Below are 23600 nucleotides of genomic sequence, written 5' to 3' on the forward strand. Positions count from 1 at the left end.
AAGGAAACATCACAGCAATCGTACTGAATGCAAGGCTACTCACCTGTAACCGCTCGTTGAAGGTTGATAAGAGGGGTGAGGGCACATGCTGGTTGACTATTGCAATGCCATGCAACTGGAGTTTCACGATAGATGTCGACAGCTCCTGGGCATATTGTGTAAGGTTCCGTAGTGGTAGCTTTGAAATTTTTACCAAATACTGGCGCCTTTTGCCAAATTTCTCCTTGAGCAAGGTTACGGGGTCTTTACCTGCAAAAGAAAGAAAGAAAAAAAGAAGCATTACATGCAAGAAACTGAAGCTAATAGAATGAAACAATTTGACTACTGCACACTGCCCGTATTGGAGAAGCTCAGCATTCAGCACTTCAAAAATTAAAAACAGAACAGTGTTTCATATGTCACAATATGTTACTCTCAAAGGTACCGCATAAGTTTAAATCTGCACCTGAAGGACACGTCGATGCCAAAAATGTGAATGCAAAGTGGTAATGTGTGCATAGATGAACCCACCACTCAGTTTTGACACTCATTAAACCTCGTCAAATCGAAATCATCAGAACCGTGAAAAGTGAAATTAATCAGGTTTTTGAATTAACAAAACACAACAAAAAAAATGGGACCTAGCCAAAAGATTTTGTTGCAAGAATGTGAAACTTTTACTGGGCAAACTTTGAATTTTGAAAATCGTTGCTGCCATGAAGTTTTCATCTCAACGACGAACAACTATTCCCTGGTCTTTTGAGAAATAAAATTACGATGACCAGAATGATTTTTTGTATGTTTTGGGGGGACATTCTATAAATCAACCCTCAGATAATTAATTTCTACCGGTCCCCTGAAATCAGAATTACCGAGGTTTTGTTATCTGCTGCAAAGACCCGAAGTGAAATATTTCACCAGTGAACAGCAAGAGGCCCGAATCGAAACAAACAAAAATATAGCATGAACCTAGACTCGAGTCAAGTCATTAGTCAACAGCAAAAGAGATCAGGAGCTAGAGAGCTTATACAAGGCGACATACTTCTGTGCAACTTATGAGTGCAGCCTTCTCACACAATTGCAATCTAACCACGCAGGTGTAGTGGCCATTGCCTCACACTCATAGCTTCTGTTCCAAACCAGTGGTTAACTACCATGCATATCTCTCCTGTAATCATTAAAATGTCTCCCTCTCTCTCTTTGTCCGCGTGAGTTGGTCAACAGCGCCTGACCGCATGGGAAGTGATCACTATCCATTTTTGTGTTTGCACAGCTGTTTGAGAGCACATCTACTTACTCATGCCTGTCTTGAAGTTCAGGTGTGCAACATCAAGAACAAAGTGAGAACAGTAGGCATCTGGAACATCAGCAATTTCACTCCACTGTTCACTGAGAATGCAAAGAAGTGGACGACTAGTAGCAGGCACACCTGAAAAAAAAAAGGTGGGGGGGGGGGGGGCACACAGATGTGCAAGAGAATGTACAAACTATATAAGAAGCTATAGATAAAGCAATGCCATGCACATACTAATAACTGCTCTGTGTCTGATCTCAAACAGAAGATTAAAGGGTCATCTGGACACTAATAATTAAAGCCTATAAATTCCAGCAATCAAGTGAAAAATTCCAGATTTTAGTACTTTTCGCAGAAATGATGTTAGCAGCCAAACACTTTTTTGATGACATTGTATTTGTGGAGGAATAGGAATGTGATCAATTTAATTTAAAATTTAAACGAAGTTCTGCAGTGCCTAGAAATTGTTGCTCCCTCACCCACTCAAGCAAGCTAGCACGTCAAGCGCTGTGGTTCTGGCAGCAACGTGCCCGTGTGCTTCTATGAAATTTTGCTGTACTGGCACATGTCGAAAGCAGTATGGTCGTATCTGCACAAATATAACGAGAGTTTTTTTTTTTTGTATATTCGGAAAGCGCCTAACATTATATTTGGGAACAAACTACGAATATAGAGCGAAGTTTTTTTTTTAGCTGTTCTTTGAGATGCCAACAGCAAGCTCACCCACCAGGGTCATGAGCTGCGAGAAAAATCCAACTTCTCAACGACCATAGGCCTTTGAGGCGAAGTGAGCGGCCACTTCTGCACGAAATGCTGCATGTGTTAACGTGTGGAAGGCTTCCCGCCGAATACTGAAGATACATTCTTTTTGCTCTGCTGAATTTAAAATTTTGAAGGTGAAGGCAAAATTTAATATTTTTCAGAACAGAAAATTAGGGGCCTGAATAATAATATTCACTTCGACGGGGAACTTCACATAAGATGGACTGTAGAAGCAATGCAATTCTATTATCACTAAATTTATGTCCACTATGTTCACTGAACCAGAGCTCTTTAACCATAACGACTACGAAAACCTTCCATAGGGCCCATGTATCGAAATTTGGCAGTCTGATTGGGTCAGAACTTGCAGGTTGGCAGACTGTTGTGATGCCCGGGGGCAGTGACTCTGAGGTCATTGAATATCAATGAAACAAATGCAGTAAAAAGAATGCATAGATATAACAACCGCAGAGATAAATTAAGAGCTAGAACATGCGATACATTTTCAGCATCTCTGAAGCTTATGGTGACAGACGACAGCTTACATTTTCCGCTCTTATCTGGCACCTCCAACTCCCAACCTTTGCGATTTGAAACTGAGTTTTGCAGCTGTTATGATTAAAGAGCTCCATACAGAACTAGTGGCCGCACCATTTCAATTGCAATCCAGGTGTCAAAGGTCAGATCACACTGTTGGGGACAGTAATTTTGCACCAAAGAAGCTGTAGGGTACATTAAAAAGATGAAATAGTGCACTTGCTTGAGCTATCTTAATCTAGACTTTTGTGAAAAAACCATCTATTTGTAGGTATACAACCTCTGTAGGTATTCTTTCAAATATTTCTTTGCAATTGTTGTGCAACATGTGCTCCTCCTATATATATTCGTTAAAACCCACACAGCAATATATATAATACTCAGAGGCATACTTCAGCTGCCGTACATGGTAGAACATTCCTCAAAATTCTCCATTTTGCTGTTAAAATAAAAACACACAGATCATGACAAACCATAACAGAACTTCTCACTCATCTTTGACACCTTAATCTCTTGCATAAGGTCCTGCACTAAGCCTTTCAATAGATAAAAAAAATTCAACACAAGATGACTCTCCATTTAAAAACGACTTATCCTATAGCTGTGTCATAATCTTTTAGACATTCCAAGGACCTGAAATGGGCATGTTATCAAATGAGAATCAGCTATATCTAAAACATAGCTGGGAGATCACTGTTCAATAATGTGCAATATTCTTGTGGGCCATACTTTTCAGCATCATTGCAATGAAATGTTACTAGGCTTTCTTATTTTTACTTACACAATTACACAGACATTTTTGCATATGTTTACTTACGTAAGGACATGAGGTTGCCACGGGGAAGTTTAGGGTGTGTTATCCCAGTGTTTCCTGCGCGAGAAAAGGCGACTGTTATGACTAAGCTCTTTCTTGGCAGGCAGGTTTAGTTACAAGACACTATGAAGCCATCTCCTAAACATATAAACTAATAAAATAACCCAGTGACTTACTGATGAGGCCTTCATGATTATGCTCGGATGATGACTCTGGAAAAAATAACACAGTATATAAATAATTAATCCTATAGCTGAAATGCAAGGTGAACAATATATACTTGTCCTATTGAAAGGAAGCTTCAACAAGCCTCTTCGTCTTGTCGGCCTTGGTCTCTGGTGTTGGTAGCTGAGGTAACCTGGAATTTACTGCAAAGGTTAGTGTACTGCACATTCCAAGGATGTAATTGTGCACCTTGAATTACACTGTTCCACATGCAAGGGTCGTTGAAGGAATGCAAATCAGTGGTTCAAAATAATTAGTATTTGCCTTAAGAATGATAACTGTTAACAGTGTCCGAATGCAAACGGGACCATTATCTCACTCCATACTAACCTCATTATTCGATTATTAACTTTTAAACTGCTCAAGGTATGACAAAAGTGCCATTTAGAAATGAAAGATAGAAGCTACATTTGAAAGCAAACACGTGACAAAAGGCACGACATTTGTAGAACATCACCAAAATTCACTTGATTTAATTTATTCAGCCACCACTATGGCTCAAATCTGAGCATCTACCGCTAATCATCACATATCACTGACTAGCAGGGTCAGCAGTACTGCAGGTACAAACACTGCACAAAACCAGGAAAGTGTATAATGGAAAGTAGTCATGCCAGTTGGTACACGATTGTAGCGAAACAGTGCGCAAAAAATGGCGCACAGACTAAAGAAAGACAGACACAGGTGCTGTGTTTATGTCCCCGTTTTTTGCATGCTATTTCACTAGGACAAAGAAAGTTAAGAGCAAGTAAATTTGACAAAATCACAAAATTCTGCTTTGCTTTCCAAGCCCCTAAATGGGACAAAAAAAATGAGAGCAGAGGCCAAAAAAACGAGCGCAACTAACAAAAGATATAAACTAGAAAATTTTGTTCGATAAGCATGCATGTGGTTTTCCTTTAGACATGTGACACATAAAAACCTACCTGTATAGTCAAAGCAGTAGCTTACTATGGTACACAACAGCACTTCTACACATGAGGTGTCCTTACTGTTCCAAACATAAAACACTTACTCTGCACCACTGAAGTCATTCGGCCAAATTTTTGGAAGCAGGCACTGTTGTAGTTCTCATAGTCCACATTGAACAGAGCAACACATGCACCAGTGCTGAGTTCAAAGGCTTTACTGATCTGTAAGAAGTAACGACCCCATTAGCACCCTTCTAAAGTACTAGTATTATGTCAAGTAAGTCCTTATTAACAATAATGCTTTAGCCTCTATGAGCAGTATTGATCAAGAATATGCCGGCCATCAGACCTGTCTCCAGGCTGTGCAGCATGGTTTATTTTATAATTTCAACCCTCTAAATATTTCGGGAGTGAGGGAAACAAACATCTTCACCCATTCACAGCCTACGAGAGCTATAAATTCCCCACAATGCAGCTCATTAAAAGGGCCGACAGCCTGTATATAGGTACGTATATCTGACCAAAAGAGCACATTAAATGTGTCAGGTTTAGGTCATCTGGCACCATAGAAAACATCTGCTGCTGTTTTAACCTACACATAAACAGAAGAAACTATGCAAGCCTCTGCTGGATGAAGTGAGTCTACTTAGCAGGCTACTAAGTACACAAACAGAATGACAAAGAACATAGCGTAAGCAGTATTCATTCAATATAATGCCTTGTTTCAAGTTGTAGCTGCATAAACTACAGCTGTTCACTGATTCAATCTATTAAGTGAAAAACAAATAATTTCTAGGAAACAATACTTATCACAGCTTTAAGAGTTAAAGTACAAAAGAAAGACTACTCCAAGTGGTGTCCATTTACTATGATGCCTTATTTCAAGTTGTAGCTGTATAATATACAGCTGACCTAACTGAATAAACAACACCTCAACACAGCAAGAGAAAAAAAACAACCATTTCCGACAGCAAAATTCATTACACGTTTACGAGTTAATGCATAGCAGAAAGACTACACGCTGAAAAACAGTTTGCATTATGCAGATGTAGCTGTGACATCACAAAAATGCCACTCCCCTAAAGGCATACAAGTTTAGAGGTGAACTGTTGTTGCGCAGTACCTACTACATACAGGTAGTCATATAAAAAAATCCCTTACTATTTATAACTTTAACATACATTTTAATATGCAGTAGCAGTGCCTATGCTACTGCTTCAATGCTGCACCTGGATTTGTGCTCAAGCAGGCTACATGAAGACTCAGGAGTCATAAAAAAGACAAAGGCTCTGACCTTGGCAGAAAGTTGATCTTCAGTTTCATACGCCTGCCAAAGCTTGCCCTTTTGCCGGAGAGTGCACAGCGCACCACGTGGCTGGCCTACCTCAACCCAGTTCTTGGTGTCACATGCCTGCAAAGAAGTGGCAATTTTCACCCTTCACACAGGCACAGTAATCTTGAGTTTGCAACATCTTCAATGAGCAAATTCAGCATATAGTGCACATGCAGATAATTATCCAAACTGCATTGCAGTTGGAGCCATGGGGGTTGTTGAAGAACACAGTTTCAGCTGATATTTCGTTAGGTAGAAAATTCATGATGTTATAGCCTTGAACAATTTAGTTAACTGTCATGTCATCCTATTTTGTGATAGGTAAGTTAGCATGATTAGTGTATTGCTAAGGTAATGCTATGTAATGTGGGGTAACATGATGATATCCTTCCAGGACAATTCAAATATATCTTTGCAGGAAAATTCTGCTCGAACAGTATTTTTGGAGAAACCAGCATGTAAAATTTTTTTAGTCAACATGAATTACACTCCGCAACAACAACTTTTTGTGGGAATGGAATAAAAGTCACAGGACCAAAACACGCCCTATCTTCTTAAGCAGCAAAATGTGGTTTTATATAGTTTCCTTTGTAACATGGCATATTGATAGCAGTACTCAAGGCATATTTCTAACGTAATTGCACATTTTAAACGTTAGAGAGTCGCAACAAAAACTTTTCAAGAACCTTTCATAGATATCACCAGCTACACCCTTAACCCAGAGAATCAACCATGCAGAAAGCAATGAGACAAGGACCCTCTTGCAACTGATCTATTGGTGGAGCGACATGGTTACAGATGATCCACCCTTTAGCTTTCTCTACACTATAAAAAAAGTAGTCGCCAAGAGTAGCGAAGCAATGATAAAATCTCTGCATTAACAGTTCAGAATTCCAAACATGGCTTCATTCATCAAACAAGATTAAAACGGTCTACAGGCTCACAGCAAAGCCTATGCTTACTTCCACATAGTTCAGAAGGTTCTTCTTCCGGCAAAGGTACGAGTCATCCGATTCCAGGAATTCGATCACAGCCAAGTTCACAGAAAAGCAAGCTTGCTTTCCAGCACCCATGCGTCCAAGCCAGCGCAGTGCAGTTTCCTACATACCAGTCCAGAAATGAACCACTTGGTCTCTTCTCTGCAGTGCATGCTCAAAGTTTTGCATCATTTTCATGCTTTTTCATTTACTCTCTGCAAACAGCCAAACCTGACTACACTGAATCTGGATTTCTAACACCAAATAATAGTGCAGCATCAGAGTTCCAACATGCTCATGTCCTAAGCATTGGTTGAAATCCTACTTTGCTATGCTATAGTTATGTTTAGTTGCTCAGGTATGGCTAGTTGTTTGTGATATTAATCAAAGTGCAGCATCTCTCTTCAGATGTCCATGCCGCAAGTATTGAGTGGCATCTTACTTTGTTATGATAGTTTAAATATTCTGATTAGTTGCATATGATATTAATCAGAATGCTTTTTTCTTTTTATTCCTCATATGAGAGTGGCTCAACTCTGACAGTCAATATCTGGTTTGAAGTTTGATATCATGAGCTCCTAAATTTCCAATCTTTGTCCGCTAACATGCTACCCACAATATGTTTCAACCTTGAGGGTTGAGGAGCTACTCCACATGAATAATGAAAGCATTAAATCATACCATCTCATTTGTCTACAGCCACTTTAGGAGACCATTATATTCTCAGGATTTATTCTAATTATTACAGTGAAAATCTGAACCAGCCAAGTCGTCCACTCTTTTAACAAATTTAAATACTCCCATTTATGCTTGTGTTCAAAAGGTGTTTGTTACAAGCAATAACATTACATGGAACAATTATCCCCTCACAATATATATGTTTACTCTGCCAACTACTAGTAACACCATGAATGTTTTTAACCTGAATTCTAATCCCCCCATAAAGCGAAATGTTTATGGACAATGCTTATTTCAGTTCTATGGTGCAGAAATATGGAATAATATTCCACTTAAAGTTAAACATCCAGAAACCTGAGTATTCTGAGAAGGTTTTTCTTGATAATATGCAGTTACATGCATTGTTCTCAGTCATCCCTTTTGAGTCAGACTGCTATAATTTTGCGTAATATTTTGTTTTACCAGCGTATTGTTCTGCTGTCAAACGTGTATGACTGTGAGCCTCAACTAGCTTCAGGTATGGGCCCAACAGGTATTGATGTACTGCTTATATTATGAATAAACATTGTCAAAAAAAAAAAAAGCCTTGGCTTTGCTAAGGTGGATGCTAATGAGTCATTCGCTCCTTTAATTAAAATTTACTCCACTTTAGTGGTTACCACTGAATATGCTGCATGAAACTAAAATATGTCTCTGAAAATAACAATTACATTTGAAATACAGATGCTAGGAAGCTTCAGAAGCTTCAGAACTGATACCGCAATAAATTACTTTTATAGCAGTGACAATTCTTACAAGATGCCTTGATAGCCTTTTTTTTCCACCAAAAGCAATATCAAAGAGATGTAAAAATATATCCCCTGTCCATACTATTCAGCCCTTCTCCGGATTACAAAAGTGCTAACATCTATAAACATAATTTGTGAACTGCTGCTGTAAATGGACCATGCCAGAGCTAATGACCCAAACAAGAAAAACAATGTGCTCTGTGATGTGATGTAAAACTGTTATGATGGTGTAGTCAACCACTAAATCATAATGACAAGCCACTAAATTAAGGTTGCCTTCAGTCTGTTTTTGCTGCATCATTTAGAGAGCTGAGAAGCCTCATTTGCCTTACCACAGGAACTGTAGGTGAGTGATTAGGAACATCAAAGGTCGATGGCAAGGCCACTTCACAGTAGCCAAGTGAGTGCCTGTAGTGGGTCTGGAACACCACCAGGTGACTGAACCTGCAAGATATGCGCAGGTTAAACACTTGGCACAAAATTAATCCAGTGCAAGATTACTTGAAGATGTCATTCAGGCGAAGAGCCATCATGGTCGGAGGTGCAGAGATGTCAACAACATCCAAGCTGATCACAATCTGCAGGTCGTTAGCGAACAATTCACGAATGACCTGCAGAAGAAGACATGCATCAATTATATATTGTAAGAAAAGAGAAAAAGAAAAATGAAAAGTCCCAGACTTTTGATTAGCTGACAGGGCAAAGGTGGCTTTCTAGCTTGGCAAAGCCATGGGACTAATTACTGCAACAGTGCTTAATTGCTAGCACGAATCTATTAGCAAAGACATATTATATTACTGCAGGTTCAAATACCTTACACCTTTCACCAAAATGGACAATAATACCAAGCTAGTATCACACATTTTAAGAGCAATATTTACCGGCAGGGCACTTGACAATTTCTCAATGCCATGGGATGTTCGGTTCACATTCAGCAATGCAATTCCATTGAAGCCCTGTCCCCTCAGCACTTTTGCTGCCAGTGTGCCAAAGGCCATGCCAGCTTCGGATCCGGATTTAATCAAGTAGTCAATGAGCTTGTCATCATCAAAACCCAGGAAAAGGGCCATGTCATGACGAAGCTCTCGCCAGTGCCATATTCCTCCTGGAAACAAAAAGAAAAAAAAGCTTTTACTATCAACTCCCTCAATGCAAGATTATCCTCACAAAGACAAAAAAAAAGAATGACTGCCAAGGTGCCATATTGTCCATATAGTAGAATGAAGTAAAGCATAATTCTATTAGGACAGGGCATTCTGAAAATATAAGGAACTTAAGTGTTTTAAAGCACCGTAAGCCAAGTAGTGGCTGAGGTCTATATAATCTGGTGATCTTATGCTTTTATGCAAATAAATATTCAATACAAGTGCAGCTACTAATGGTTACATGTTGCTCGTCAAAAAGAAATTCAAGAAGATGCAGTGAGTATGTTCGCGAAAATTGCGAAGTTATGTACAGAGAAATGGGCTGCATGATTTGGTACATAGCATTAACAGTTGAGCATGATTTGGTGCATAGCGTTAACATTTGTGCTCTCCGTGCACTCAATGAAACATCCCATTTCAAGTGCTCTCCAGTATCAACAGCTACCAGTCCACAACAGTTAAATTTCAAAGGCTTGTGATGCAGCCTTTAGCCAATCCAAGCATGCAATGCAATATACATTGCCAGTTGGATGCAAAGACTGGCTTATATATGCTCTTGGCTTAAGTAAACTGTGCAGAATGTCTGGTTCATAGGAATAAAAGGGGGTGCATCAAACATGTACATCCAACACGTACTTGGAACAACAACAGTCTTTGTTACTTGATTGAAGAGTGCTCCAGAGAAGACCAGATGCGTGCAGTATCCCTGGGGAACAGCAGCCTCATCATGAACTGTCTTGGAGACCACACAAACCAATGGCCGCTCTGCAAGACAAGCAGCAAGAACTGTTTACAGACTTTTAAGAGCTCTTTAAAGCCTGTGACCTTCATTCTCCAACGATAACCCTTAACATGCAGGCTGGGTTATCAAGTGACCTGCTGGCAAGATTTTTACAAGGCTGGATGCAGTACACTTCCCATTCTGGGCAAAGTACTGAATGCACATGTGGGGGGCTATGGTCCTTAAAAACATTCTGGCTTCTCCGTCCTCTAGTGATGTTCTACACACCTGATAAGTTACTTCAAAGAGTTAAATTCTAAAATTTTCAAGTTTGATGCATAACTGTAGTAAATTTGCAATTGGAGCCAATAACTACTATTAATTGTCACATGGCGGGGATGGCTGTACAGACACAGGCATGAACGGCAGACAGAAGACTAGTATGAAACCCTAACTATTCACTGGGTGAACTCAACTTGAGCCCGCAAAAGAAACAACTCTGCAGCAACGATAGCAGCAAGTGGGCTGTGCAGTTACTGAATATTGGAATGCCTTTTACTCTCAGCTGCAGTCGATTTAAGACAGCCGCTAACTCCGACAAAAATCTCAAACAATATGGAAACAGATGCATGTAATGATTTTTTCAGTGAGTCCTGGTTGCACAAAAGGCAGCGTGCTACCCACGATAAACTAAGAATATATGAAAATAACAAACAAAAAAGCAAACAACACATCATGAGAACATCATAAGAGTGCCCATGAAAACTGAGATGCATGTTATGAAGCATGTTTGCAAAGTGTTATAAAGCACACAAAAAAGTGCCAAAATTCAATGTTCATGCTCAAGCACGACACACTAGCAACATGCATGAAAGTAATATATGCTGATGTAATCTTGTTTTTGAAGTGCTCTGTAGAGGCAGTTTTTATACAGCAGTGTCAAGTAAAAAATGGCTGCTTTCAAAAAGCTTCCCTTTCCCTCTTAGGCCTGTATACTGTAATCTGGTTTTTGTGCAGTAAGTAGTAGACGCTACCAGATCTACCAGTAGATATACTAGAAGCGTTTTTATGTGTAGAGGCTAAGGCAGGTAATATGAAACACACGAAAACAAAGCTCACAGCAGAAATCACATCCCTGCTCAGTTATGCACAGCCCCATACAGCAGTGCGCATGTGGGTGCTTCTGTGACCATTCAAGCAGGGCACCAATTAATCTATCTCAAAACCAACCCAACATCGCCTAGCGACTTTCACATCTTCCTTTCACATGAGGCAGTTTCTACTGGAAGAATGTTTTCACAGCAATGCTTTGCTTTGCACACAAGCAATATCCTTTGGTGGCAGACTTGTACACGACATCATCATCAGCCTGACTGCGCCTACTGCAGGATGAAGACCTCTCCCAAATCCCTCCGATTAACCCTGTTCTGTGCCAGTAACGGCCACCTTATCCCCGCAAACTTCTAAATCTCATAGTACCACCTAACTTTCTGCCACCCCATTCTTATTGTAGTTATTTCACTCTTGTGATCCGAATCTGCAGTCACTATCTGCCTTAAGTAGATGTATTCTATTACCACTTCTAGTGCCTCGCTGCAAATAGTAAACCATCTTGCTTTGTCAATGTCATTGATCATGCTTTGCAATTCATCATGAGTAACTTAGCAAGGCAATGTCATCGGCGAATCACAGATTATTGAACTATTCTCCACTGACACTTATTCCCAACTGTTCCCAATCCAGGCCGCTGAATACCTCCTATAAACAAGCAATGAATAAAATAGGAGAAATCATGTCTCCCTGCCTGAGACCTCTCTTTATTGAAATTTTAGAGCTGTCTTTATGTAGGACTATGGCGGCTGTGCAGCTGCGACAGATATCTTCCAGTATTTTTACATAAGGCTCATCTACACCCTCATTCCAAAATGCTTGTATGACTGCCGAGGTTTCACCACAGGCACACAAAGCTCAAAGCTGCACTATGGCATACGTCTGACAAAGTGGTGGACATGTCAAACTACAGAAATGTGCATGTTTCTCTGACATTCCTGTCTGACTTGGCAGTCAACTGAAATTTACTTTGAGAACATGCCTCAGAAAGCAACATCCACTGCTCATAACACACAACCCTCAACACCCTGCATCTTTGTAAATGCAATTTCAAACTGCATTTCACTTTTCCTCAAAGAGTACTCTTTCTCATGTATCATGTGACACCTAGCTTTTGCACTATAATACTAGGGAAGTTTCCATTTTGGTGAAGGTATGTGAAACTTACCAGAAGGGTAATCTTCGAAACTGCTGCTTGTTGTGGTGGTACTGTCTTCAGTCTCATGAGGCTCAAGAAAGCCTGCAAGGTGCAGGCAAAGTGCAGTCAGACTACAGTACTGAAAGGAAAACGCTACAGCAGGAGCCTGCAGAGGAGTCATGCTGCCAGAATTGCAAGGTGCTGGTGCTCACTGTAGCCAACAGCAGTTGCCTCAGAAATTACCCCTTTATGGCGCCATTTTTGTTTCCATTGAAAACAATTTTTCTGCCTAAATAGTACATTCAGGCCTCAGGAAAGTTAATTTAGCTTACCAGAGCAAAGTACAAGCAGTCAATTTTTTACAGCAATGTGCAACATTTTGTACAAAGTGTCATAACTGATGGAAATTAGCAACATCAAAATGCCAGCACTTGTCAAGTAAACACCCGAAGTATTGTGGAATCAATTCCTCTTTCAAAAATGCACATTGCGCTTGAAATTTCAAAACAAAAATTGATGTCATTACTGCGGCAAAATTTGTCTGCACAGTAAAGGATGTGCTACTCCACTCACTGTTCTGTGAAATGTTATTTACAGAGTTCACTAGATGAAATAAAACACCACCTTATTTGCGACATGAAGGATGATATATTCGCCTGGAACATATCAGCGGTAGGTGTTGCACATTGTCAGAAAAAAGCTGCATTTGCTTTGTACACAACTGTGTACTAGTTAAAATGGTGTCTTGATTAATGGACAATAATGGGGCAATGATCTGCATGTAAGCATAAAGATGCTGATTCCCTTTGATAAAATTTATCACAGGCAGAGTAAAGATATATAGCTTTGATTTTGCCAATCACCGCGTTTATTCTCTAAACCTTGTGCCAGGTGAAGTTTGCCTGCTTCATCTTTCAAACAAACATCTACAAGGTCTTTAAGATGAAAAATTGGGCTGGAAAAGAGTACTGTTTTAGCTAGCAGACTTATGTGTAATTTCTGTGCTGGCTTAAACTTGCGGAATGTCTCTCATATACCAGAATTCAGATTATGAGGAACTAGTTATTGGTTGAGAATAACAAGGAAAAATTAGCGCACTAATGAGTGCCGTGAAGACAACAGTCTCAAAAAGGGTGAACTACACTTCTACTATATACAGGACTGGCAGACAGACATGAAAAATAGCTTCTTGCGACTATGCAAGTGCACATTGCGCTATGTATAATTAAAACAGTGTATGATGCAAAAGACAAAGAAGACCATCTATGTCACTGAACCGTAGTTTACCTTTCTGAACGCTTGCATAACCCTTCTTTCCAGCTGGTGCAGCTTCATCTAGAACAAAATAAATGCGGCCACACAAAACCAGAAACCCGTTAATACAGAGTGAAATTCTGCACCTGAATTTTGAACTTTAACAATAATTTGCGACTGCCTAAAGCTTGCATGTGCATCAGGATAACAAAGTGCACTCTGAACACGCACTTGCATTACATGGCATTCGCAAACTTTTTTGAAAATGCAAAGATACATCATGCTTGTTTCTTCAGCTATCAAGATGCACAATGCTACAGATGCTTTCTAATGAATCGCATGTCACATTCCGATGGTGACATGTAAAAACCGATAAAACTGCACCCAGTTTTTTAAAAGATGTTTTCAAACTGGGAGAGAATGCTGGCCACAAGAGAGTACAGCAGTTACTCTACAATTCACAATATATATCTTAATGTTTCACAGAAATCTTGCCACTGTCATTACAATTTGCCAAACTAATGAAGCAAAAAAAGGTTTCCACTGCACCTCACTACCATATACACGGCTAAAATGCACACAGCTCACCTAGCCACTGCCGCAACGACTTCATGCGGGCATAGGGAGTCCCGTGGCAACGTCCAGAAGAGTCCTCATAGTCGTAGTTGAAAGCAGCAACACAAGGCGCCCGTACACTTCTTGAAGCAGCAAGCACCTACATCGAAAGCAGTTAATTTACTTAAGCAAATCGGAAATATTATTAATAGTGTTGTAATTTGTTACCTTGCCCTTCAGAGTTGCTGGTGTTTCAAAGGAGTGAAGAACATTGCTTAGCTGGCCTATGTTGGTTAAAGTGTAGTCATCTTGCTTGTATGTCCATTCATCTTTGTTACAAACCTGAAAATATTCAAAAGGTTGAATAGTGTGTTTATCACAGCACAAAAACTCCTGAATGATATCAGTTTCATTTTAATATCCTAGTGCACTGACCAACAATAAGCACAGCACTACATGCACACTATTACGACCACACAAGATTGCTGACAAGCACAAAACACAGCTACTAACAGAAAAAGTACACATCAAGAATAAATGTATAAAGAATAACTATATATAGCATCGTGAGGCTCATGGACGTGCAAAGAGCTGACTTTAATGTACATATGAACATTTTCGATGCTTGCCTGTTCATAATGCAAGTGTTCCTCGCTGTAGCATGCCTCATCCACAACCATAGGTCCATACATCTGATAGGCGAAGGCCCGCATGTCCACAGAAAAGCATAGGTACGAAGAGCCACCAGTCATGTTCTGCATCCAGCCTAGAGCAAGGTTCTGCACAAAACCAATGCAAAGCAATCTCACTGAGCCTTTGTTCCCATGACCGACACTCACACAGCTCAAATGATCAGATCTCACAGTGATTTTGGAAAAAACTTATCAAGAGGGCCTGTCAAAGCAGCAGTATGAGTAAGAATTGTTTTCTATTGAACCCATTTTGTTATCTAGCCTCAAGGAAGTTATGAAATTACTACAAAACTATTCCCCTTAAGTACACATCGCAACTGCCTAGACTGTTGCACACAGAATCACTTCCACCTTGTGAGCAGTGGCCGGAGTGAAATACGGGCAAGCTGATAGCACTACCATAACACACTCCAAAACAAAATCTAGTCCGGCCAATTCAAAGGTGCGCATTGTCTACTGTTTGTTTTCTGTCGCTTTACTCTGAAAAGTTTTTGCACTCCTGTCACTTGTGCTTCACACAAACAGAACTGGGGGCACATATATGAGCGAATCTGAAAAAGGTGCAGCAAAGAAGGCTATGCAGAGTCCTGAGCCAGGCGTTTAGGCAACCATGAGCAGTTCTGCAATGGAAATAACTACTTGCCATTTTGATGCCTGTTGCTGTATGTCAGCACCACGGTATGGTGATCTCTGGCCATCGCCCTTGTTTAGAGACTCACTGAACACGATATTACATGGCATAGAGCTATGAGAACTCCGTACATCAAAGCAGCAATGCAGCTTAATGTCCAGTAATGAGTAGAGAAGAGTGTCCTACCACGGGCACTTGGGGTATACATGTGGACAATGGTTGGTTGAAGGTTGACGCTGGAGTGGCGCGGCAAGGGCCATAATCCCCACTGTAATGTGTGTTCACCACAAGAAAATCTACGTTCCTGAAAGAGTGAGAGACCGCAGTGAGTGCAGCTCCTGTTCACCACAATCAAGCCCAGAGAGCATGCATTAACAATGCCATAAAAGAGGACAAGAAGGGTTTCATGGGTGGATAGTTCCCTTTGATGACATGTGCCTGTAGAGTCACCCTATGTCATGCAAGTGGCAGATAAAGCTCATGTAGCTGATGAAAGCATGATGCTCAACTATGCATTCCAAACAGTTTTCATTATCAACACAATGCCACAAGAATCAGGCACCCCAAAAAACAGCACTAGTAAAGCACTTACTCATAAAGAGCACTTAATTGGGTAGCCGTATGAGACGCTGGCTTATCATAGTCCACCATCTGAAGGCTGAGCAGCACACATAAGCCATTGCTTTGGTACACGTCGTGCAATTCCTGCAGAGAACCAAGCAGTACACATTTATACGTATAGTCTGCATTATCCGTAAACTGATCATATTAATGCGAAAGCATTATATAGCTCAATTGTGTCCACAAATCTTGTCAGCAAAACTTGTCTGCAACATGATGACAAATATGTCCACAAGATAACGTCACTCCAGATGAATGAATGTGTAAAGTTTAATGATAATGAGTAATAAATTAATGGTTTTATTGCTGTGATGGAGAATGATGTCACTGTTAATAAGTAAAAACAATTAAGGAACTAGTATAATTTGCGAAAATGGGTTAATTAGTAAAATAACGAAATGAAAAACGATGACATCATCACTAATTAATGATGAAAAGAGACGTGTGGCCCAAAATGGCGTTACTGTTGTTCGCCAAAGCTCCACGCTGGTTTGAGCAACAAATATCGCAGCTGCAAACAAAATCCCAGCGATGTCATCAGTGGTTGACCTTAATGTGGTGGCAGTATTCCCGAATACATTCTCCAAAAATTTTGAGCGACTGTTTACCGTACAGCACTCTGGGCATGTCATGGCATTTCTCTTTGCATATATAGCTTATTGTTAGATGGGAAATAAACTTTGGAACATGCTTTAGTCAAGTTGGAGGCTAGCTTGCGAAAGGGGTTCGGACCAATGACATATGCACCTTCAGTTGCATGCTTTAAGGCGCGGTTGAGGTGTCCACAGAGATGTGGAGACCTGAGCTCTGCTGCGTCCTTTCCTTTCCTCAAAGCACATGCTTTCGGATTCCTCCACGCAAGCAGACTTAAGTGCCCTCAGAATTTTTTTAATAAGCGAAGTACCCAATCTAAATACGCTCCGATTCTATTTACACACTTCCTGCACCATTTGGCAAACATCAACACAGCTACCTGCAGGCCGGCTTCGAAAAAACAGCAAATTTGTCATCTTACACGACTTCGCCAGAGTGGTATCAAGGTGTCACCTGGTCATGGCAGCATGTGGCGAAGCGTCACCTTAACCACCTTAACTCCTTGTTCACCTCAGAACATGCGTGCACGTATGCCTGTATCACTCTCCCCGAGGAAATCGCCAGGCGCGAGCTCCTGCACAAGAGTGCCCGTTCGTACAGAATGTACAGTCAGAGACAAAAGTCTGTGGTCCACGTATTCCTCGAACGAAGCAGCTCTGCTATTAGCCGGTGGCTGGAGACCACACTTATGGAAGTGAAAGTCATAATTTTGTTCTTTCATCTCCACAAATGTGGTCTCCAGCCGCTGCCTAATAATAGATGTTATCGGCTTCGTTTCAGAAACACGTGGTCCACAGAGTTTTGTCCCCGACTGGACTATTAAGGGTGACTAAGGCGACCGAAAAGTTGCATGTGCCTGCAAGAGCGAAAACACGCACTGTTCCGCAGGCCAGAGATCAATGGGCCAATGTAAAACGGCCTGAATGTTAGAAGTTGTTCAAGGGCCCATGCAGGGTTCGCGACGTACAGCTGCCGCTGCAGGTCACATAGAGCAGCGCATTACGATTCCTTCATCGGCATCTGTCCCGTAACTAACTTCGTTATCTGCGCTTAAGAGAACTCTGTTCATAGAGATTTTGTAACATTTTCGGCGCTTACAGCACAGTACAAGTTTCGTTTTTCGCGAAAAGCGCTAGGAGCACGTGAACCACGCGAACGTATGTTGGTCGGTGACGATGCGGCTGACTTGCGCCATTGCGCGTTTTCCTTTCTATCTCTCCGACAGTGCATCGGAGCGGTAAATTTAAAATGTCTCAACTGCCGCGTGAGCAGCGTGTTTGCTGACCCGCCGCGGTGGCTCAGTGGTTAGGGCGCTCGACTACTGATCCGGAGTTCCCGGGTTCGAACCCGACCGCGGCGGCTGCGTTTTTATGGAGGCAAAACGATAAGGCGCCCGTGTGCTGTGCGATGTCAGTGCACGTTAAAGATCCCCAGGTGGTCGAAATTACTCCGCAGCCCTCCACTACGGCACCTATTCTTCCTTTCTTCTTTCACTCCCTCCTTTAACCCTTCCCTTACGGCGCGGTTCAGGTGTCCAACGATATATGAGACAGATACTGCGCCATTTCCTTTCTCCAAAAACCAATTATTATTATTATTATTACTATTATTATTATTATTATTATTATTATCAGCGTGTTTGCCAGCCATGACACTGCGTCTTAACTCTAAACCCAACAGTACTGGAGCAAAACGTTAAAGAAAAAAAATTGACGCAGAGACAACACACACAAAAGCAGATAAAGAGGATGGGTTCGTTGTGCTTCCCAAAAATCTGTTGTCAAAACAGTCGGTTGCTCTTAACGCCCTCTTCAACATGACAAACCGCACCATGATATGAGGGATGATCGAAGACGAAAACCAAGAAGCTATGCAAAGAAATGAATTTGAACAGCTTGGTCCGCACGATGGAGAACAGTGAGAAGCCCGAACTTTTCTTTACCGTGAAGACCCAAGACGGAGCAGCCGCTCCGCGCTATAATTTCCGCGAATTGCACCTGGCAAAAATCAGCAGTACAGCGCGACCCATTTCATGAGCTTTCGTTTGCGGGGAAAATAGCATCGAGGCTACATTGTCATGGCATGGCGCTTCATTGCCGTGATTGTAAAGAAGACCAAAATTCAGGAGTCAAAAGGCGGTGCGCGTCGGATTTCGCTAGCTGTTCCGTGGTCAGCAAGCATCCTGGAAGGAGACTGTGGAAGCAGCGGAGATATCTAGTCTGAATTATTGGGATAGCTCGCTTTCTGTTTGCCTGACAAAGGCAGAGTTGCTATTTTTGATAACATAATGCACCAATTGTCGACCTTGTCATTTTTTTTTAGTTTTCATAATCCGGCGGGCAGATTTTGACGACGCCGCAAGGTAACGTGAACTATGTAAGCCACATAGGTTGCTTCTTCGATGATTTTTCCCTCACGACGCCGACGACGCCAGGTTTTGTGCACAACGTAAGCCTTAAAGCTATCACGTTAAAAGTGGCTGATGACAAAGGTTGCAAGACACGAGTGCGGCTACCACCATCTGTGAGCCGTCCTAGAATGCGCTACACCTGTTCTTAATGTATGTACGCGCATACGTACTGTGTGTGTGTTTATCGTTCACATTCTTTGTAGTCTTCAACAAAAAGAGCCCAAGACGTGTGACCACGTGGTCCGTGCGTAATGCGTTACTCTCTGGTTCTGGCAAAGCCACATACAAGCTACAAACTGCTACTATGAGAGATGTTCAATAAATCTTGCCTCCTGCGCCGCATCTTTTTCATTAAGCGATGGTGCTGAAAGATATTATGCTAAAACGAAACCTTGGAATGTCATATCGAGGGCTACATGATTTTCTGATACAGTTGCCATCAGAGTGCATTTGTCCCAGCATATTCTAACGCAGGATAGAATAAAGGATGCTGTTGTCAACACCAGCGGTGCACAAAACTCATGACCTCTTCGTCGTACGCCAAGCGCGTGCCATTCACAAGTGGGGGGAACAGCCATATGTTTGACGGCACGAGGACCCGGCTGTAAGGAGTCTGAAGCGCCGCAGCAGAAAAAGAGTTTCCATTTCAAGCTGGATTATGGACCAGATACGGTGCCCTTACAGTTGGACACCATTCAGTCCCAGCTGGAACATCTGCTTCCAGCTGTAAAATGGCATTTCTAGTTATGGAACAAGAAATCTTGTCCAGCAAGGTTTGTTGCTACTAGCTAGGAAATTTCTAGTTCCAGCAATCTCCATCTAGAGTATCTCTACTTCCAGCCATTTCCAAATGAAATCTCCTCGACTCCCAGTCTGTTCCAGCAGGAATCGTCTCTACATCCAGCTATCTCCAGCTGGAATCCTCCTACTTCCAGCTAGCCCCAAGTAGAACCACTTTCACTTTCGACTAGAAAAGTGATTTCCCAGCTGTAATTAGCGTCTGTTTATGTGAGAAAGAATGAATGAATATACATTTGTTGGCAGAAGTGGTAGATGGGGCTGTACAGTCGCCGTAATTTTTCAACTTCGCATACAGAGCCTGGCGCCCTGATGGCAGAATGCATCTCAGTTGATGCATAAGGGACGTGACAGTCTGAACGACCTCCTTGCATACTATTCCATAGTGCATATAGAATGCAGAACTACTATTCAAGCGCTGCTGTATGCGCCCAGATCTAATATCTGCCCACAATTTCAAATAAGTAATTCACTAACCTCGATAGATAAAGAGGCTTCTAAATTTTTGTCGCCCGCCATCAAAAAGTGGAATGGCGTATGTAGTGCAGTCGTACACACACCTTCATCTTGCGCGCGAGCAGCGGCAACTGCCGGGTGGAGCGGCTGACATAGAGGAGGGCCAGGCCGTCCAGCTTTCGGTTCCGGAGCTGCCCAGCAGTTGTCTCAGCGCTCTCACGCAACGAGGACAGCTGCAGAAGTCGCTCGTGCACAGCGACCAGCACGCGCACGCCACTCTCCTGCAGCTGGGCCAGGTAGCCTGCGCCACGGAAGGCCAGGCCGGGATATGTGTTCCAACGAAAAGCCATTGTTCTCTTCCCGCGTGTTGTGCACCTCCTATACTGAGAACATCGGCAAGTGATCACGAGGGTACCGCACGACACAGCGTGTACAGATAGGTCGATAGGTGCGCCAAACCTCCCACCCCCCTTTCCCCCGAGCTTCATCATAAGCTGTTTACCAGGTAGATACGAGTATCGGGACGTCGTTGAAGTACAACTATAGAGGAACGTGGTTACAGGTTTCGGCTTTCCGGATGAAGGCAAGCCACTCGCAGCGCCTTTATGCAAAGGCTCTCAACCGCATCGGTGAGTGGGGTGCTTTGCCACTGCCGTTCGCAGCGTTGCGGCTTTAAAATGCTATATCATTCGTAAAAGTGCACTGGGGATGGCACACGTACGCTCCAGACATGGGTCCTATGAATAAGTCCTATTTTAAATTCCGGGTGCACGCGCCAGCCTAATATCATTTGCGCGACACATCTCTCACCGAAACACCACGTAACAGCCCGATTTTTTTTTTAAATTCGATATCGCTGTAAAATAACTTGTATGTAAATTAGAAGATTCCGTGTGCGTCTCGAGAAAAGTGCGTAAAGTGTCCGTAGTGAAGCTGCTTGGCAGACCAAAAAGTCCCCTTGGCGGGACCGCGGGAACTGCCAGGATATACTAACCGAATACTGTTCACACATAAGCTCCTGCTGTCAGCCATTGGCACTGGCTATTCTAGTCGTTCTGACATCATCATGATAAAGGTGAAGTACCACTCATCATGTTCCATTGTCTAGTCGTTTAAACAGGACGAAAAAGTAACGTCTGAGTTTGCTATTCGCATCGCCGACGAACGCCAAACGTAAGAAATGAGGCTTGAGTGTATGGTACGACAATGTAAGGGAACACACAGCTTGGATAGAGATGAAGGGTAGCCCGGATTAGTGCATTGCGGAAACTTCTTTTACACCTCGCCTTGTTCAGGATGCCGATTTGTTCGATGGCTTTCGTGGCTTTTGAGCGCTTTGTAACGACACGCTCGTGTTTATTGGAGCACCGTTCTTGCGACCGACTTTGGCTTCCGTTAAAAGGGAAATAAGGTCAGTAAAATCGCGTATACCTTCGGGGAGAACGCTGAGGTCTGCATTGTCGAAATGTCGCAGGGAAAAGACCACGTGTGTGCAGTAGCTGGTCGTAACGGTCCGCGCGCTCTCCGTGCGTTCAGAAAGCACGCACACCAGAGGGCTCTCGTCCTCTGAAATTCAAAAGAAAGTGTCTTGTTTTTCGAGGCTAGGGCGGGGAGATTAAGGCCCGGAAAAAAAGTCAATGGCAAAAAATTTTTTACTTTATTGACGATATTTAATTTTCTATAAAACACATGGAGATGATAGTGTACATTCTCATCCGGAGTAGAGTCCTTCAAACCCACATTACACGAGGACATCAGAGATGCGAGATGATTTAATAATGAAAAAGAGGCAATATATGGATACAATATTAAGAAAATTTAATTAAGCAAACGAGATTAGTTTACCCAGGGGGAGATTAATTTTGACATAACTATTTTGATACAGATGCACTCTTCAAACGCTCTTCACGGGGCCTTAGTGCTGACCTCAAATAAGCTTTTCCTCCTCCTCCTTTCTCTAACGAATGCATCGACTTCCTACATTAACCTAAAATATATGCCTTGGTCATTATAACTCGTGTGCATATTCGCTAAAAAATCACCAATATACTCTGTTAACATTATATGCAAGCTAGCGACATGAAACAGCCGACTTGTTTTTTACTGTTTCTAAGCTGCGCGGGTGTAGTAAGCATGCTTCATACTCTTGAGTGACGGGATATTGTGGACAACACTTTTATTCTTGCATACAACGCATTTTTCCTGAAGCCTGTTTGAAAACAAACACGTGCTCTCCGTGAAGAATTAGTATGAACACGTAAACTGCTCAGGATTTCAATACTCGCCAAGCTCTCGTCGTCTATGTGTGAAGCGGCAGCCAGTAACGATTATATAGTTTGAGAATTCTTAATATACGTCAACTGTTAAAAAAGGAGTGTCTGTATTAGACTTTTCAAGTCCTAGCGATTGTAGCGCCTCCTGTGACAGCGAGCTTGCTAGCGTGCCTCCGCTGCAACGTGTTGCACAAACCTTTGCCACGAGGCATGCATCGCTTGATGGCTTCGCTCCCGTTGTCAGCAGGCTTCTTCTTTTCAGTCAGCGAACGACCTGCAAGCGGGTTCCCAAGCATTCAGGACATTTCTTTAGGCTTCGCGCGAGAGAATCGGCCACAGTTGATGAACAGCAGACAAGGGAAGGGAAAAGAGGGACTCGTTATGACATACATGACAGAAGTTAACAGTCGCCGAAACCAATGCGCAGAGGGGATTTTTAAAAATTTGTCGCTTTAATCAGTGGGAGATTAATAAGGCAATTATTTAAAGACAGTTGATTAGAAAGCAGAAGCAAGCAAAAAGCCACATGCCACCGGTGGCATCCGAACCCAAAACCTCCGAATTTCGCGTCCGGTGCTCTACCAACTGACCTGTACAGCAACGGCTGTCCAATCTTCTGGTTTCGGGGGTATTTGTGTGTAGTGTAACATAACCTAGGCAGTGTTCTCCAGCACCACCCTCACGTTTGATAAACAGTAGTTAGAATGACGTTTGCTTTCCAATGCTTCCTAAGTTGAAGTAATATTGCTTTTCTTTTGTTGTCACTCGCCTCTAGAAAAATAAGAAAAAGTAAAGAATATCAATAAACTTTTCTTTTTCACACCTGACTATCTTATGGTGACAGATTTCGCCACAGTACTACCTTCTGCAACAATGAAAACAATATTAGCAACTCTTCTGGAAG

The 23600-nt window shown here is 42.1% G+C and overlaps 1 protein-coding gene across 1 annotated transcript in view; it reads right to left on the minus strand.

The window, feature by feature from the left end:
• Positions 1–23600, minus strand: part of LOC144098509 (uncharacterized) — a 72872-nt gene that overhangs the window by 34283 nt on the left and 14989 nt on the right. Inside the window, exons 14-35 of the mRNA XM_077631209.1 lie at positions 22893–22970; positions 21855–21989; positions 20528–20724; positions 16137–16249; positions 15731–15848; positions 14851–15000; positions 14450–14563; positions 14255–14381; positions 13700–13747; positions 12443–12514; positions 10080–10208; positions 9180–9403; positions 8800–8909; positions 8631–8742; positions 6818–6955; positions 5817–5933; positions 4627–4744; positions 3667–3744; positions 3563–3598; positions 3390–3443; positions 1277–1408; positions 44–249 (exon numbers count right to left, since the gene is read on the minus strand). Coding sequence (XP_077487335.1) covers positions 44–249; positions 1277–1408; positions 3390–3443; positions 3563–3598; positions 3667–3744; positions 4627–4744; positions 5817–5933; positions 6818–6955; positions 8631–8742; positions 8800–8909; positions 9180–9403; positions 10080–10208; positions 12443–12514; positions 13700–13747; positions 14255–14381; positions 14450–14563; positions 14851–15000; positions 15731–15848; positions 16137–16249; positions 20528–20724; positions 21855–21989; positions 22893–22970 — 2606 coding nt within the window. The remainder of the gene's footprint in view (positions 1–43; positions 250–1276; positions 1409–3389; positions 3444–3562; positions 3599–3666; positions 3745–4626; positions 4745–5816; positions 5934–6817; positions 6956–8630; positions 8743–8799; positions 8910–9179; positions 9404–10079; positions 10209–12442; positions 12515–13699; positions 13748–14254; positions 14382–14449; positions 14564–14850; positions 15001–15730; positions 15849–16136; positions 16250–20527; positions 20725–21854; positions 21990–22892; positions 22971–23600) is intronic.

This window comes from Amblyomma americanum, chromosome 7 (genome assembly GCF_052857255.1).
Source record: "Amblyomma americanum isolate KBUSLIRL-KWMA chromosome 7, ASM5285725v1, whole genome shotgun sequence".
Taxonomy (NCBI): domain Eukaryota; kingdom Metazoa; phylum Arthropoda; class Arachnida; order Ixodida; family Ixodidae; genus Amblyomma; species Amblyomma americanum.